At 36.7% G+C, this 19,238-nt stretch overlaps 1 protein-coding gene across 4 annotated transcripts in view; it reads right to left on the bottom strand.

Annotated features, from left to right (window-relative positions):
- Positions 1–3,828: 3,828 nt before the first annotated feature.
- Positions 3,829–19,238, bottom strand: part of LOC128600264 (homeobox protein Hox-A3a-like) — a 45,766-nt gene continuing 30,356 nt past the window's right edge. For 2 of the 4 annotated variants that reach the window (XM_053612608.1, XM_053612610.1), the window contains 2 exons: positions 8,415–8,934; positions 3,829–4,989 (listed from right to left, as the gene is read on the bottom strand). In XM_053612608.1, the coding sequence (XP_053468583.1) occupies positions 4,220–4,989; positions 8,415–8,817 (1,173 nt within the window). In that variant the 5' untranslated portion in view covers positions 8,818–8,934 and the 3' untranslated portion in view covers positions 3,829–4,219. Of the gene's footprint in view, positions 4,990–8,414; positions 8,935–10,571; positions 11,418–13,529; positions 13,813–19,238 lie in introns of those variants that run through there. The other 2 variants (XM_053612611.1, XM_053612609.1) reach the window with 2 other exon arrangements.

The following is a 19,238-nucleotide window of genomic DNA, read 5'->3' as shown; positions in this document are numbered from 1 at the left end:
TTAGTGGAAATTGTATAAAAAAGTTGGCAAAATAATATGGTAAACATAAAGAAGCTTAGAGCATGCAGCCTAAAACAGGGCATAAATGTGTAAACAGACTTGCAGATGTTGCTAAATATTACATATGTATGTATGTAGATGGATAGATAGATAGAAATTTATACACTATAATGTACTGAGTTAAGCTTACAGAATACAGAAACAATTGCCATCGAAATAGTTCTTTGTGGTAATGCGAAGTTAAAGCATCTTTTATCTTTCTTAGAGAAAATTTAAATAGCATAAACTTACCTATACAGGGCTGCCTCAATATGTATTTTTTTTCTAAAGCAGCAATTATTTAAGGTGGTGTACAAACCTGTAATATTATAATAATATTACATAACACTGCGCAGCACGTTTCACCACTTTGGCATGTGTTTGTGTAGCTCATGGCACATGTATGCAGGCGGTTGCCAAATTTTCTCTGGAAGTGTGTAATTTAAAAACAACTTTTTGTTTTTATCTTAAAGTTAATCTTATCTTTAATCTTCTCTTATCGCACACAAAGGGGACCTGGGAAGCTGTCAGAGTGTAATGGATGAGTCTGCTCGGAGGAGCGAGGCCTCTACTGCTAGACCTCAACACACAGCAAGATGCAAGAAATGACTGAACATCACGCATTACATGTGCAGCAACAATCACTTTGTTATGTAATTGTAGGGAACATACCTTTTCATAAGCATATTGAACATAAGCTTTTGAATTATTATTATTATTGTTGTTGTTGTGGTGGTGGTGGTGGTTGTAATTTGTTTCTGCTTTATCGCCAGTGAAATAATGTAATTCTTCTTCTTTTTTCCTCTTTTCGGATACACTGTAAAAGTTTGACTCAAAGCAAAATGTAGTTTAATTTCTAAAATTCACATAATAAAATTAGTCTTTTTCTTTTATGAGAATTGAATGTCCTGTTGAAATTGTAAACTAAACTCAAGCTTGAAAATGTGCTTCATTGTTCTAGACTTTCAGAGGAACATCACTGAACTGAATTGGCCAGGTTGTGGATTTTCGTTCAGTCCAAATGGCCAGTGAGCCATGGTAAAGCTCACGTTTAGCTTTCTGTTGAGCTTATATTAACGTTACAAGATCGTCGTGCTTCTTCGTGCTCAAACACACAAGGATAATGTGCTGGATAATTTCAAGTCTGGCAAGTCCTGCTTGCTAGCTAGCGCGCTAATGTGAGGTTTCAAATGTGGATATCATTTAGTTCATTAGCCACCCAAGACGCATGTATGATGTGCTGGATTTGTAGAATTGATCTTATATATATATATATATATATATATATATATATATATATATATATATATATATATATATATGTATATATATATATATATATATATATATATATATATATATATATATATGTATGTGTGTATATATATATATATATATATATATATATATATATATATATATATAAACGACCTCCAACTGAATGTGATACATGACGAGATGGGGCGTGTTTGATTGGCACGTAAGTGAAAAAGTAAGAAATTTGAAAGCAACAACATCATCATCAACAACAACAACAAACAACAACAACAATAATAATAATAATAATAATAAATATGTTTTCACAGCTGATGAAAAACGTTTGTCCGAATTGTCCTTATTCTCTGGAAACTGTGCACGCTGATTTCAAATAAAATGGTCAAATGTACTTTTTACTTTTTTAAACAAATTTTGTACAATTAACTTGAAGTAAATTTTGATTTAAGTGGTTAAATATTGCACAATTAAAACGAGTAACTCCACTTATTGTTCCTTTCTTTTACTGATTGCTTTTATACAAGAGAGCTGCAACAAAAATGTCAATCTAATGTAAACTGTCTTCTTTTCTCTCTCTTATTACATAGGAAAATAAAAAAGGACACATAACCTAAACATATATTGTGCATAAATCTGATTCTGCTAACCACGCAGTATGAATGCTAAATTGTCAATGGCAACTAAAATGACTCAAACAGGAAACAAAGCTCTTATGAACTAAGAGCTTTGTTTCCATTCTTGGGTCATTCTTGCCATGCCATTCTTGGGTCATTCTTTACACTGCTCACCTGGTAGAACTGGTATGCACACAAGCTGAGAAACACAATGAGGTTGAACTAAGAGAACTTGCAAAAGAACACATAACACAACTCCAGGTCTTAAAGCCAAAATGCAAGTCAAGATCAAAAGCCACGCTCACGCCCAGCTATGGCACAGCTACAACATTATATATGACTTCATTATATTTACTAAACATATGGAAGGGAATAGAAAATATAATAATTTACGTGCAGCACCACAGCAACCTCATGGTCGTCCTCTGGTCAGCATGTGCAAGAGTCCAATTGGTTCAAGTAAACATTACTCCTTTTCTTTCCAGTTTTGTGAGCACTTGCAAAAGAATTGGAAATTTAATCCAGTAAATTAAGTAAAATATACACTTTGGGTTTTCCTGTCAGAAATAACAGAATGTGGAAAACATGTGATCTCAGTGTCTAGGCAAGATGGCATGGTTTGTGCTAGATGGGATGGCTTGAGTATTTCAGTAACTGCTTATCACCTAGTATTTTCACGCACAACAGTCTATAGGGTTTATACAGTACCGTGTGAGAGCAGAAAACATCCAGTGAGCAGAAGTTCTACAAAAACGCCTTGTTGATGAGGGAGATCCACCAGACTGGTTTCACACTGACAGGAAATCTATGGTAACTCAATTAACCACTCTTTACAGCCATGGTGAGCAGACAAGCATCTCAGAATCCAAAGCACACCAAACCTTGTGAGGGATGGGCTACAGCAGATGAAGATCACTTAAGTTTCCATTCTTGAAAGCCAAGAACAGGAATTTGAGTCTACAGTGGGCACAGGCTCACTGTCACTGGACAGTTAATAATTCATCTCTCTTTTTCTAATGTTCCAACCCTGGGTACAGAACAGATTTTAAGTTAATTAAACTTGAATGTGTGAGAGTTTTAACCCAACCAAAACACTGCTTTACTGAGCTCCAAAATAAAACTATATATTTTTTTTTTACCATATTTCTGTACAATGAAAATAAATATGCTTCAGTATTTTGTGTTGTTGCTCCATGCACCTCACAGTTTCCATGCTGTGCACAGGGCTACACATCTCTCTGGAGCACTTAAAAAAAATAATATGTCATATTTATGATATTATAATCCTGGCATGTTTACTGTGCATGTTTTTCAAAGTCAAAGTACCCCATTTTGATTTGCACAAACACTGTGAATATATCCAAGCTTTATCGCTTATGATAGTGCATCCAGTGAACTTTTCAGATCTTTCTGTGATGTACCACACCTAAAAACTAAAAACTGAAGTAAATATGACAAATATTTGATATTTTTTGTTAATTGTGGCCGAAATAACATTTTCTCGATTTGGGAATGACATCATTGCTTTGAAACCGTTAGCTTGCTCACTCAGTCACGTTAGGTAGAGCATAGAAAGCTTTCCAGAAACCTCCATGTGGCATCTGGTTCAGGAGCTGAATAAAGAAAATTGCAATTTATTAAAAATATCTATTTGTTGTTAGACTTTGGGAATGAAAATATGTTCTCTTTCCAATAGCCTTGTTTCTTCTGTGTTTTCCAGTGTGTCCAAGGCTTAGTGGTAGGGTTAACATGGCTTCGTTACCTAGTATAATATATTAGAGAACTAGTATACCAGAATATCGTAGTACTGGTTTTATAGAATACTAGAAATTCATAGTGAATTGGAGTAAGAAGAAATGTACATTTCTGTGCAACCTGATTTTGAGAAGTAAGCCGGTTGAGGTTAAGGTTGTAGGTTATTTCTCCTCAAGTGTGAATAAAAGAAATAAAGAAGAAACCTTCAGCTGTGGAGCAGCAGTCTATCAGAACTTTCCTTCACATTTGGAACATGAACACAATGTCTTGGCTATACCCTGTTTAATGATGAGTTCATATGCCGAAGGATGTCTAATGCAGATGAAATAAAGACAATTTCTTATGCAAGCACTGTGTCTGTCAATGATGTGAAAATATAACACTTGTATTTAATAAAACAGAACCATTTTTAAAACAAGAAAAGGAAACTACCTCACTCAAGAAAATCATGAGAAATAAAAAGAAGGTAAGCTTGGGTGTGTCAATTCAGCAGCATGTGTGCAAGTGAATAAATAATGTAAAGACAAACAATAATGTTATAGATGTGTCAGTTTAGGTGCTTCTTGATTTTTTCCCCGAGAGTAGTGTGGTGTAAAGTCTGAGTATGTGCACTGAGCTGGCTCCAGTGCTCCTTCATGATGGCTGTTCCCCATGTTGATGGCACTGTTGTAGTCTATATTGCTATGAGTAGCTTGAGGGAGCTGCGAAAGGTCATAAATCGAGTTCCCAATGCAGCCAGTGCTATCCACATAGGTTCCATTAGCACCTACATATACGCTACTGCCCTGCGTTTGCACACCGAAATGATTGTTACCTTGGAAATGGTGCGTGTCGCACTCAGTCGTGGCTGAGCCAGTCCCCAGGTATGCCTTTTGAGAAGATTGGCAGTTGTTAAACATACTGCTTAAGGCTTGTGGATATGATGGAGACAGGCTGTAGGTGTTCCTCTGAGCATTGTTATATGCTGTTGGAGACAACGTGTTGAATGGCACGCTGCTTACCATGGAATGTATTGAACTTACATATCCTCCCCCTGCCACAGAGTCTGAACTCGGCAGAACTGGACTATTCGGAGACTGTCCCTTCTGATCCTTCTTGTACTTCATTCGGCGATTCTGAAACCAGATCTTTATTTGGCGTTCAGATAGATTGAGCAGATTTGCCATCTCCACCCGCCGTGGGCGGCAAAGGTAGCGATTGAAATGAAATTCTTTCTCGAGTTCGACGAGCTGTGCGCTGGTGTAGGCAGTGCGTGCACGCTTAGAGGAGTGAGAGCTGGTTGGGCTTTTGTCTCCTGAACAGCTGTCTAAACACAGGGAAAAGACCAATCAGTACAGTCAACAACTGTAATGTAATATTATTACAAATGCTCTCATTAAATAAACTCTAAATATATAGACCTACATTGACTCATGGAGCCTTTCCACAATGGCAATGATGCGCCCCTAGTGAAATAAAGACATTAAGCGTGTGCTTAGCTGAAAGTCTTGATAACTGTACAGTCCACCTGAAAGTTTTGGAACAGCAAGGCCAAGTCTATTGTTTTTGCTGTATGCTGAAGACATCTGGGTGTGAAATCAAAAGATGAATATGAGATGATAGATCAGAAGATTCAGCTGTCATTTCCTGATATTCACATCTAGACGTGTTAAACAACTTAGAACATGACCCCTTTGTTTGAACCCACCCATTTTTCAAGTGATCAAAAATATTGGAACATGAAACTGACAGGTGTTTCTTGTTGCCCAGGTGTGTCCTGTTAGATTGATTGTTTAAACAATTAATAGCTTTGAATGTCTACACTTGGGTTTCACCTGTGAAATTTGTTATTGACTACATTTGTTGTTTAAAAAAAAAAAGATAAACCAACATGAAAAACATAGAGCTGTCTATGGGAGAAAAGCAAACCATTTTAAAGCTGAGAAAAGAGGGGAAATTGATCAGAGCAATTGCACAACGATTGGGAACAGCCAATAAATAATTCTGGACTGTCCTGAAAAATAAAGAAACAAACGGGTGTACTAACAACAAGACATCGAACAGCTCGGCCAAGGGAAACAACAGCAGATGGTGACATAAACAATGTGAGAGCTGTGAAGAAAAACCAAAAAATGACAGGCAGTGACATCACCAACAACCTACTGAAGCAGGGGTGAATCTGGTAGCTCAGTTTTAAATACAGTGGACTCCTGATCGGAAGGTTGTGAGTTATAATCCCAGCACTACCAACCTGCCACTGCTGGGCCCTTGAGCAAGGCCCTTAACCCTCAACTGCTCAGTTGTATAAAATGAGATAAAATGTAAGTCGCTCTGGATAAGGGTGTCTGCCAAATGTCGTAAATGTATCACAATCTACTATTTGAAGAAGACTTTGAGAGCAGAAATATAGCGTCTATACCACAAAATGCAAACAACTCATCATGAGTCACAAAATTTCTGGAACCAAGATTAACCTCTACCAAAGTGATGGAAAGGTCTATATATGGAGAAAAAAAGGATCTGCTCATGATCCAAAACATACAAGCTCATGGGCAAGTATGGTGGAGGTAGTGTCATGGCTTGGGCTTGTATGGCTGCTTTTGGAACAGATGCACTAATTTTTTTGATGATGGAACTCAGCAGAATGAATTCAGAAGTCTACAGAAACATTCTTTCTGCAAGTTTACAGAGAAAATAGAATGGCCAAGTCAATCATCAGACCTTAACCCAACTGACCAACATTTCAGCTCCTGAAGAGGAGACTGAAAGGAGAAACCCCCAAAGCAAACAACAACTGAAAGAAGCTACAATACTAGACTGGAAAGGTAACACAAAAGAAGAATGCAGTTTGGTGATGTCAGTGCTTGATGCAGTTATTGCAAGCAAGGGATATGCAACCAAATACTGTTATTTACTTTTATCTATTCCAATACTTTTGCTTACCTAAAATTTGGGTGGTCTGCCACCAAAGGTGCCATGTTCTAAGTTGTTTAACACATCTAGATGTAAATATAAGGAAATGAGAGCTGAAATTATGATCTATCAAAACAGATCTAAAACCTGTAATTGTAAAAGTACAGTTAAAGTAGCTTTTTTTAATAGCTTTGCATGCCTTGACAGAGCAAAACAAAAAATAAGTTTTCATGGAGGTGTCCATGTTTTTGTTTTGTTTTTCCAGTTAGTACTCGAACTTCCCAAAAAGGGTGTTTGAGGTCATTGTAACTTGCAAATTTACACTTACAAGGTGCCAGAAACACAGCCTAAGCCCATCAGAAATTTTCACTGAAAAACTTGTATTTTGAGAATTCTGGTACAATTGTTCCTTTGGTGGAAAAAAGGAGCAAAAATCTTATTAATTAGAAATTAGAACACACATTTGACAATAAAGGAAGGTCATATAATTTAGCTACTCAGGGAAGTGTTTTGATCAGCCAGCACAAGTAAATACCTTTAATTAATGACAAGACTTCTACAAAAATGCAATAAACAAATGTCTACTGATAAATGCGAGTAAAATATCCAAACCCTGTGAAGATAGGTCTAGCACTAAAGAACACAAACAGAAACTCACTACAGTGTTATCTTTTAATCGTTCACTGTGCTTTGATCAATTATTCATCTTTTTTTCAAAGTATGCAAGGGAAGGAATTTCACTATCCTGTGGTGTATATGTGATTAATAAAGACACATTATCATTATCATTTTTGCGTCAGACCGTTGAAGCACAAGATTCATCCGCAAAGCCAGTAAACGCTTTTACTAAGGGGCATATGGATAACCTTAGAATCACAGAGCACATTAAATAGTGAAGCGAAATGAGCCATTCAGCGTGCATACATTCATGCTAAAGGTTTCTGCTTTTCTGCTACAGTATTTGAGGCGTTGGGAATGAGAATTAAACAAAACCCGAGTACTATAAAAGCAGTACCACACATATAGGCCTTCTGAACGAACCTACACGAGAAATGTAATAGGAGAAGCATACGAGTGAGTTACTGCACTTTATTTTCCTGAAACACCACACAGTCAGTCAGTCTCTCTCTCTCTCTCTCTCTCTCTCTCTCTCTCTCTCTCTCCGTTAATCAAAATATTGATTAAGGCCGATTTAATGCAATATGCAGTATTAATAATAAATAAGCAAGCTGTTAGATGAATTGACAAACCAAATGAACCATTTGCGTGAATAAATTATTTTTCAAGTTTTTTTCCTTTATGTTTGCGGTGTGTACAAACAACGAAAGAGACATCGTGGAGGACAATAGGACATACAAAATGCGTTTACATTAGTCTGTAGGTGAAGATAGGAGAACGGAAAACGGATCTCTTAGGAGAAGTTAGGATATTAGGAGACAGAAAGTGGGTAGAAAATATTTGTCATAAAATGTACCAGACCCTGTCATTCTTATTGGATTCGACCGGAAACAGAGACTCACATTTTATTGTTAATTTTCCCCTTATAAATTAGGTCTTGTAGTGTTAAAAATGGTAGGCAGCTACGTCATGCTATGCTAAATTCTTGCCAACGTTCTATCGTCCAGTACAAAATTAAGTTCTTGGCTCTTGGCCATTTGTCCCTCTGCCTCATTCACTTCCATTCGCATCGAAACGTTTAGCTTATACATAGTTTTTCTTCGCTGCTAAACACATTTGGGGAAATACATTATTTTTGTTTTTATTCATGTCTAGTTTGGCTTTTTTACATTTGGGGTGTGTGCAGACCTACAGATTTACCGGACTTATTGTTGTAATCACCTGAACTTGTAATAGGCCTACTCGATTTTTGCTTGGTGTTCTGACGCGACTCTTTCATCCAAGGGAAGATTTGCTTGCGGGTGGCTGATGTTAGGGAACTGTGTCCTGCGTTCTTTATATTTTGCCCATTGTTTGAGTTTCGGGCTAGGTTATTAGGAGACAGTCGATCACTGACTCCCAGCGTATCTTGGGTTCCTTTCCTCTTGGAGCAGTCTTCAAGTTTGTGAAGCGTAGCGGAGCCACTGGAGGTCTGCAAGGAACAGGCCGGTCGTTGCTCGTCACTTTCCACATGAAGGGCCGAGAAATAGTTCTGCTGATTGGCATCGTAACCCAATCCGTTTGCTCGTTGATTGGAGTAGCCACTGTAAATGGCCAAACCGTCGCAGTAGGTCGCGTTCTGCATTTTGCCGTTTCCCAGTGCTTATTTTAATAGCTGACAGGGTCCTGACACCGTCCAAGAAGAACATTTGCCCGATGTTATCATGTGACGCCTCTCCTCCAATAGGCTCCAGGGGTGCACCTAAAGTAGAGGGAGATAGGATAGGCGAGTGAAATCGGTCCTATCCATCTTACTTTTCAAAGCCTGGTTGACAGCGAAGATTGAGCTAGAAGGGTGATTCGCCACTTACCTTATGGCCAAGGGTAGCAATAGTGAATACTGACGATTGACGATACATAAACATAAACACATGGAACTGCTCTATATACACCGACAGAGCTAGGTCTTTGGTCAAGAAATACATATAAATTGGCCAAAGCCATTTGTTGCATTACCCTTTTCCTACTAAATTTTTATTGATATTGTGCATGATAATCTGCAATCTGCGAGGAATTTCCGGGTCTCTACATATGGATTTGGCTTTGATAGTCGGAAGAGTTTTCTTCTTTCTCACTCTAAACCTGATTGGCCGCTCGCCACAGCTGCCCATGACACCATAACGACCGCATTCCCCTCCATTCGCAAACGCCCAACAAAGATGCATAGAGGTCCTCTGGGAAACCTGAAAAACCGGGCGGCCGTACGTCTCTATGACCACGCCGTGAACCTTTCCTCAGCAGCTCATAATAATGGCTGCTGTCGCCGCATACACTACCGTTTGATGTATGAGGGTTACCAGGTTAGAGTTAGACAGAGAGAGAGAGAGAGAGAGAGAGAGAGAGAGGCAGTGAGCCTCAGTAACCGATGGCAGGCAGCTTTATGTATGTTAGCATCAAAGCCAAGCCAGTAACCGAAATTGCAACAAAAAAATAATAAAATAAATAAATAAATAAATAAATAAATAAATAATAATAATAATAATAATAATAATAAATAATCCAAACAATATAATACATTCTACATATAAGATAAACTGTGATGTTTATACAACAGAAAACTTATAACAAACAGGCCTAATTACAAATATTTTATCTAACATTATTGATTGGAAGAGTATAATATATTATCTGGACAAATTCACAGGTAAGAACTTAAATAAAGAACACGATATTCAATATTAGTTGCAGATTATTACACTTATACAATACAACAACAACATCAATAATAATAACAATAACTATAATAATAATAACAATAGGTATTATTATTATTATTATTATTATTATTATTATTATTATTATTATTATTATAAGTAGTAGTAGTGGGGAAAAAATGTAAATCAATTATTTCAGTTCATAATTTAATAATTAAAACCCCAAATTGTAGTCTACATCAATTAGTAAAAAAACAAGCCTGCAACATAATAATAATAATAATAATAATAATTATAATAATAATAATAATAATAATAATAATAATAATTCGTAGTAGTAGTAGTAGTAGTAGTATTGTTGTTGTTTTGATTTGTTTTATATATTTTTATAAATTATGAAATGTATAAGAAACAAAATAAAAGCTGTCTAATACAAAGGTTAACAAGTTAAATGAAAATCCCTCCTTAGTTTCTCTCACACGAAACTGTAAGAAGCCCGAGCCGCACAGCATGAAGACCCCCGCTGCCGCACTAGAGGAATCTGGCTTGTCTATGAGTGAGCGAGTGTGTGTATGTGTGAGTGTGAACTCTCCCTGAACCGAGATTTATGTCGCGCGGTCATAAATCACAAAATCCGCTATTAAACATCCACGCGATAGATAGCCTCCGCTTCTCGCTTTCTTACCTTCGCTTGTGCCGATCAGCGCACAGCACGGTGCGAGCTGCTCTCATTCAGCGGCTCCAGAGAAAAGTTCAGTCGGAAAAACAGCAGCAAAATCGCACTTTCAGGAGCCCTGCCAGAAGGAACTAGAAACAAACCGCCGAGCTGAAGGTGCTCAGAAAAAAAACCTTTAGGTTCACGTAAACCGGTACAAAAGAGAGATTACGGTCCCTTGCGCCCTGGTCCTGGCGCTTGAATATACATAAGCCAAAGACGTGTCCTTGTTCTAATGCCCGACATTAAATCTGGCAATGGGCTGCGCTTAAGTGAGTCCTTCAACATGCACATATAGACACATCAAAGCGCGTGCACGCAGACACACCGACACATGCACAAATCTCAGCAAACTCCCTCGAAACAGAATGCCACCATTGTGCAACTAATGAAATGAATTTTAAATAGAAATATCACAATCCCTTTTAAAACCATGGAAAGCAGATAATATCATATTTACACACAAAAAAATACCGTACAGTGTAATGAGCACATTTTCGAAATCATGTCACAATAAGCGTAAAATGTTGGCCTTGAAGGTTTATTTTTGCTTTGTTACCATTGCTCCATAAAATAGGCTGATGCTAGGTACAATCTATCACACACACACACACACACACACACACACACACACACACACACACACACACACACACACACACACACACACACACACACACACAGTAGAAGAAATAAAAAGGATATGTAAAAAATATATTGTCTAGATTTTCTCATAAAATAAATCAAATAACACGGAATTTGGGGTGTCCACTCATACTTACCTTTTGTTAACAGCATTTTAAAAAAATAATAATACTGAAGTGCTCACACAGACATACAAAGGTGAACGCTAGCATAGCACGGCGTGGGTTGGTGTGTGGGATCCTAAAAATCCACGAGTGTGCATTTTTTTCATAGACTCAGCACTTGGTTAATTATTTACTCCATTGTTTTTATTATAGTGATTGTTCGGGGATTTTTTTTTTTTTTTTTTGACTGGCTAATTGTTAACACGATAGTAAAGAAGCCCAGTGATTCTGCATTACAAGTAAGCAAAGACCTGAGGGGCCATATTTCATTGATATGGCCTATCAATCTACAAATCAAGACATGAAAACCTATTCATTTGGAACTGTTCCAATATCATTTTAAAATGACAAATTGCACCTCTAAACCATAGTTTGAGTTTGTATACCTAGGTGTGTTACCCTTTTAAAAGATACCGTAAAAGGGACACAGTCTCCTGTAGGTTAGTTTCATTTAAATCTGTAGAAAGAAAGTGGTAATAAAAAGGTTGTTTTTTTTTTATTATAGACGTTCTAAACACAGCCTAAACAAAACAACAACAGCAACAACAACAGCAACAACAACAACAACAACAACAACAATAATAATAATAATTAGATTAATAATAATAACAATACTACTACAACTAATGCTAATAATAATGATAGCAATAATAATATTGATAATACTACTACTACTACTACTAATAATAATAATGATAATACTGATAATACTAATAATAACAACAATACTACTACTACTACTAATAATAATAATAATGATAATACCGATAATACTAATAATAACAACAACAATACTACTACTACTACTACTACTACTACTACTAATAATAATAATAATAATAATAATAATAATAATAATAATGTGCAAGATTGCGTTTTACGGAAGACTTGAATTTACAGTTACCCAGTGTTCATTTGGGTCCAATAGTGTCGGAAATCATTCAACACTGGGAATTTTTGTACGTACAACAACAAAAGTGAAAACTACATTCTAAAACATGTCCATAGCAACAGTGTAAACACATTAAATAAATAAAAATAAATAAATAACATGGAGGATACCAAAAAAAAGTTACAATTCCAGTATAGAACGTTTACGCTTTCAATTTCTTTTCAATAATCATAGCATTTGTTTCTATATATCTGCCTTTTTTATTCTTTCTTTCTTCCTTAAATTTTTCTTCTTTCCTTCCCTCCTTTCTTTCTGAGTTCGGATCGAATAGTCATTAGCTCGTGACCAGCAGCTGCCCAGAGTCCCCCGGCCCATAAATCAAGGCTCGAGTGCCGTGACCTCGGCGTAGTTGGCCGCGCCTGGATGTTACTCCGTCTCGCTTTATCTCATCTTTTCCCTTGCGGACTTGAAACGACCCTACGATGCTCCTTTGAGTTTTATTGTCTTCCTTTTGATTTGTTATTATGGGAAGAACCCTATTTACACACTCTTCAAACTAGAATGCTTTGTAAACCATAACCGCGCCGTCGTGTGCTCTAAAAAAGAGTCAATAATTACTTAGCCTATTCTCTACAACTTAAAAGGTCATACAACTCATACAATATTTGTATATGCTGCTAAATGATTAAAAGACTGAAATATTCTATATAACTAAGGAATGAATAATTGGAATGTAAATGTATTTATATCAGATAATATAATTATAATGAAGAAATACAAATGGCATTTTCTTAGAGAAGGATTGTAGGCCACACTATTTCCTAATAATCAATTATTTGTCATTAATGCATTGCTATTTAAGACAAAATTACTGTTCATTTCTAAATAGTCCAGTCAGTAGTTTAGTGGGAATACTGCCCCAAACAATTTTGATTTAGATTTTTTTTTTAGCTTAGAAATATGTTGCTGAAGAGTACGTGATGCCTGACTATAGATAGATAGACAAGTTTTTGTTGTTGTTGTTGTTGTTGCTTTTAGATATGTCTTTGCATGCTGTTACAATATCATTTTTGGAGAGAAAAAAATGAAACAATAATTACACTGTAATGTAATCAGAACTACCAAATATTCTTAAATGTGACGTTCATTCAACGCGAGCTTGCTGCCACTGACCATTTCCCAGAGCTGCAGTAACTCATGAGAGTAATGAACAATCAACGGAAATACCTCAAAATAAAATCCATCCTCCTTGTGCAGGGATCCTCTTTTTATGACGCAAAACACTCGTCCAGCAATGTAATACCATCAATCTATCTATCTATCTATCTATCTATTTGTCTGTCTGTCTGTCTGTCTTCACTATAGACATAATAGCCCGACTCTTCTGAATGGAGTGGGATCGCACTTTAAAAGAATCAAAGCTTCATCGCACAACACATCCTCCACTTCCTAGCCTCCTCTTACCATTATTTCACATCCATATTTTGCGCCCTGATCACGTGATTCACGACCCAGCTTTATAACATTTATTTCAATATGTGAAACACAATGGGGACAGTCTGCCACGCAGTCGGATCACTGAGTGACCGAGGACCATTACTTTCGAAACTTCCATATTTTTACATCATTTTTAACGTCCTTGTCGAAGTGTTTTTTTGTTTGTTTTTTTTGTACCACACTACATCAGATGAACTTTGACTTTATAACCAGGTTGTGGCGGTGGCGGTGAGTGCGCTTGCGCGAGGTGAGGATAGGCTTATTTAAAGTTTCAAGTGTCTGTTGATTGTAGATGAATGGGTGTGAAGCCCTCCAGGGGAGGGGCTGGAGCTTTTCTGCACAAGGAAATCCCTGGCTATGGTTGACATGCTGATCATTCAACACTGGACTTTCTTTCCATTATCGGGAGCTAAGTGTTTCCACAATTTTTTTATTTTTTTTTGCTCCCCTCCCATTCTCTTGCTAAAGAACAAAAATCATGTGTGGACAATGGCAAATGCAGCACTCAGTTGAATTTGCGCATCAAAGAGTATAGCAGTCATCCGGGAAATGAGGCCCTCTTTCGGCGATTAAGGGGCTTCTTTTTTTTTGACTTACAGAAAGACATGGAGAGTGGTTCAACCTTACAACGCAGAGTACCAACAACACTATCGATAATATCTCAACGTATAACGTTCAGTCACTTGTATGAACTTAAAATTCATGCCACAATTTAGCTACAATATAACCATAAATTTAATAAGCTTGTATTGTGGGTATGTTCTATCATAGTAATGCTTGTGAAATAGAGGGCTCGTGGGAGGTCATCTGTCTCACGAGATGTCTGTGATGTGGCATTTTTGGTGCTCATTTTCGACAAGACATTGTTTAACCCGCGTGGTGAGTCTAGCGGATGTCGTAGACTTGAAGACCATTAATCAACTCAATCGGACATAAAGCCTCCCCCATTCCCTGCCTTCAAGTTGCCCTACGACATTTTTATTTGCGGAAGTAAAAGTTTCTTGAACTTAGTCCAATTTACCTTTCAGGGAGTTATTTTATATTAGAGGGGTTTTTTAATCCTCTCTTATTAGGTTTTGTTGAAAACCCAGCAGTGATTAGTTTTAAACAACGCTTTTGCCCATAATTACCATAATTTAACAATTCCTTAAAGCAGAGTATTGTATTTATCTTGCTTCAAATGTTTGTTTCAGTTGTTTAACTCTTACAAATGCTGCCCCATTTCAGCCAGGGAGCACCAAGAGAAGCCCTCAGTGTCCTTCTTCGCCATCTCACCTGAACTTTTCCGACATTAAAACCCACGTGGAGATTACATATAAATACCGTGACTTGCACGTTCTCGACAAATAAGGTAATGCCGGCACAAAAAGGATATGGTTACCGCCAAAACCCATCCAAAATAGTTTATATGTGCCAATATAAAGGCGAATAATAATAATAAGCCAATCATCACCATGGAAAAGCATTAAGATGCCCCGATTAAAAATCTTACTGAAATGTTACGGAAGTTTTACTAAATTCATGACGATTTCTTTCGTAACAAAGACCTACCATTGTTTCAAACGTGCTTAATATGTAGCCAATATGATCTTGTCTGTAGTTTTGCTGTTTACATTTATTTATTAAGAGTTTTCCTTCTATATGGCCTGAGGAAAACTAGTGGATAGTGTGCTGAAAATAAAGACAAACTGTTCCGGCAATGTGTCATGTAATCACAACGGCTATATATATATATATATATATATATATATATATATATATATATATATATATATATATATATATATATATATATATATATATGTGTGTGTGTGTGTGTGTGTGTGTGTGTATATATATATATATATATATATATATATATATACACACACACACACACACACACACACGCAAAGATGCATCTAAAAAAAATATAATATCGTGGAAAAGTTATTTTTTTCCCGTAATTTAATTCAAAAGTGGTTTTATAGCGTTTGTCATCTGCTCGTGTTATAGATTTCATGCAAGAAATAGACGTCATTTTGAGTATGACATTAAGGCTGCAGACCTGCTTTTGCATGTCACCCTATTAGTGAACAGTGTAAAATTGTTCTGTGTTGTATGATTTCGGAGTTATTAAAAATCTATTGAAACTATTAAAATCAACTAAATATAACTGTTCATGGGGTTTTTAAAAAAAAATATAGGCTAGTACTGTCATGAAAGCTCATTAAAAATGACAATACTGGTGGTATATACAGAGTAACATCACCGTTGTGATGCGTGGTTTGTTGTGGTCAGATCACTAGTGTGATCATACGGAAACAGCTCTGTAATCGCCTACCACGAGAGAGGAATATGTATTTCTACTACAGATAATGCGCATTGTAAACAAACCATTTCTCCACAACTTGATCCTTTTGGGAACATTGTAAGCAAGCAGAAGTAAAAAAAAAAAAAAATATATATATATATATAGTTGTTTTTTTTTTTAAAAAAATCAATATATATATATATATATATATATATATATATATATAGATATATATATATATATAGATATATATAGAATTTTTTTTTTTTTTACTTCTGCTTGCTTACAATGTTCCCAAAAGGATCAGGTTGTGGAGAAATGGTTTGTTATTGTTATTGTGTTATTGTGGAGTAATGGTTTGTAAATATTAACCTTATATATATATATATATATATATATATATATATATATATATATATATATATATATATATATATATATATATATATATATATATATATATATATAAGGTTAATATTAACTAGGCCTATTCGTTCTCAAACATTAGACTAAGAGTGAATATAGCTGCACGCAAATTTATAATGACAAAGTCTTTGCGGATAAAATAAAAATCAGCATCCAACTAATTTGTACACAAATAAGAAATCACATGACTGTAGACTTGCAGACTTGAAGGCTAAACTTCTTGATTGTAGCCGTGTGAGTTCTGCACTTCCACAAATTATGTATGGATAAATAAATCAATTAGTACTAAATATTGAACCTTATACAGTATCAGTCATTACATTAAAACCTACCTAATATTGTGTATAGGTTCCCTGGTGCTGCCAAAAGAGCTCTGACCCTTTGAGGCATGGACTCCACAAGACCTCTGCAGATGTTATGTGGTATCTGGCACCAAGACGTTAGCAGCAGATTCTTTAAGTCCTGTAAGTTACAAGATCTGGCCTCCATGGATTGGACTTGTTTGTCCGCACATCTCACAGACACTCAATCAGATTGAGATCTGGGGAATTTGGAGGCCGAGTCAACACCTTCCACTCTTTGTCATGTTCCTCAAACCATTCCTGAACAATTTTTTGCAGTGTGGCAGGGCGCATTATCCGGTTGAAAGAGGTCACTGCCATTAGGGAATACCATTGCCATTGCCACATGAATGCCAGGACCCAAGGTTTCCCAGCAGAACATTTTGTGGAGCATCACATTTCCTCCGTCAGCTTGCCTTCTTCCCATAGTCCATCCTGGTTCCATCTCTTCCCCAGGTATGCGATGCACAAGCACCCGGCCATCCACATGTTGTACACCGGTTGTCCTTCCTTGGACCACTTTTAGGTAGGTACTAACCACTGCATACCGGGAACACCCAACATGACCTGCCATTTTGGAGAAGCTCTGACCCAGTCATCTAGCCATCACAGTCACTCAGATCCACATGCTATTTCTCCTGCTTACAACACATCAACTTTGAGAACTGACTGTTACCTTGCAGCCTGATATATCCCACCCCTTGACTGGTGCCATTGTAATGTAAGATAATCAATGTTATTTAATTCACCTGTAAGTGCTTTTAATGTTATGGCTGATTGGTACATACATACATACACAATCATTGGAATGGCCAGGTGTGTGTGCATCCTTACCTAGGAAGAGATGGCACAAGGATGCACTATGGGAAGAAGGCGAGCCGGCAGAGGCAGTGTGATGCTCTGGGCAATGATCTGTTGGGAAACATTGGGTCCTGGCATTCATGTGAATGTTACTTTGACACGTATCACCTACCTAAACATTGTTGCAGACCAGGTACATCCATTCATGTCAACGGTATTCCATAATATCAGTGGCCTCTTTCAGCAGGATAATATATCTTTATTTATAAATTTTTTATTCTAATATTTTGAGATACTGGATTTTTGATTAAAACAAAAAAAGTCTTGAAATATTTCACTTTATGTGTAATTAATCTAGAATATGTGAAAAGTTCAGGAAAAACTACAGAAAAAAATAACTTTTCCACGATATTCTATTTTTTTTTTGATGCATCTGTTTGTGTGTGTGCATATATATATATATATATATCCACTGAAACAAATGAGACAAGAATATTATACTTGGTCCTCAATATATATTATTAAAAAAAATTATACATGGTCATGTATTTATTGAGTAAATTAATGATCCAATATTACATATCTGTGAGTGGCAAAAGTATGTCAACGTCTAGGATTTGCAGTTAATTTGAAGGTGAAATAAGAGTCAGGTGTTTTGAATCAATGGGATGACAATCAGGTGTGAGTGAGTGAGCGTACTGTTTTATTTAAAGAGCAGGGATCTATCAGAGTCTGAGCTTCACTACACATGTTTGTGGAAGTGTATCATGGCAGGAACAAAGGAGATTTCTGAGGACCTCAGAAAAAGAGTTGTTCAAGCTCATCAGGCTGGAAAAGGTCACAAAACCATCTCTAAAGAGTTTGGACTCCACCAATCCACAGTCAGACAGATTGTGTACAAATGGAGGAAATTCAAGACCATTGTTCCCCTCCCCAGGAGTGGAGACCAACAAAGATCACTTCAAGAGCAAGATGTGTAATAGTCCACAAGGTCACAGAGGAACCCAGGGCAACATATAAGCAACTAAAGGCTTCTCTCACATTGACTGACATTGGTTCATGATTCCACCATCAGGAGAATATTGAACAACGATGATGTGTATGGCAGGGTTGCAAGGAGAAAGCCACTGTTCTTCAAAGAGAACATTGCTGCCCTTCTGCAGTTAAATATCACGTGAATTTGTGAAACATTGTAGTGGTAATATTATGGTTTATAATATAATGATGCCTGTGAATTCTAAAGGAAAATGTCAGGACATCTGTCGATGAACTGAATCTGAAGAGAAAGTGGGTCATGCAGCAAGACAGTGACCCTAAACACACAAGTCGTTCTACCGAAGAACAGTTAAAGAAGAATAAAGTTAATGTTTTGGAATGGCCAAGTGAAAGTCCTGACCTTAATCCAATAAAAATGTTGTGGAAGAACCTGAAGCAAGCAGTTCAAGTGAGGAAACCCACCAACATCCCAGAGTTGAAGCTGTTCTGTACTGAGTAACAGGATAAAATTCCTCGAAGTCGATGTGCAGGACTGATCAACATTTACCCCAAACGTTTATCTGCAGTTACTGCTGCACAAGG

The sequence above is a fragment of the Ictalurus furcatus genome, chromosome 24, assembly GCF_023375685.1.
Source record: "Ictalurus furcatus strain D&B chromosome 24, Billie_1.0, whole genome shotgun sequence".
NCBI lineage: Eukaryota > Metazoa > Chordata > Actinopteri > Siluriformes > Ictaluridae > Ictalurus > Ictalurus furcatus.
This window is presented reverse-complemented; position numbering and strand designations above follow the sequence as displayed.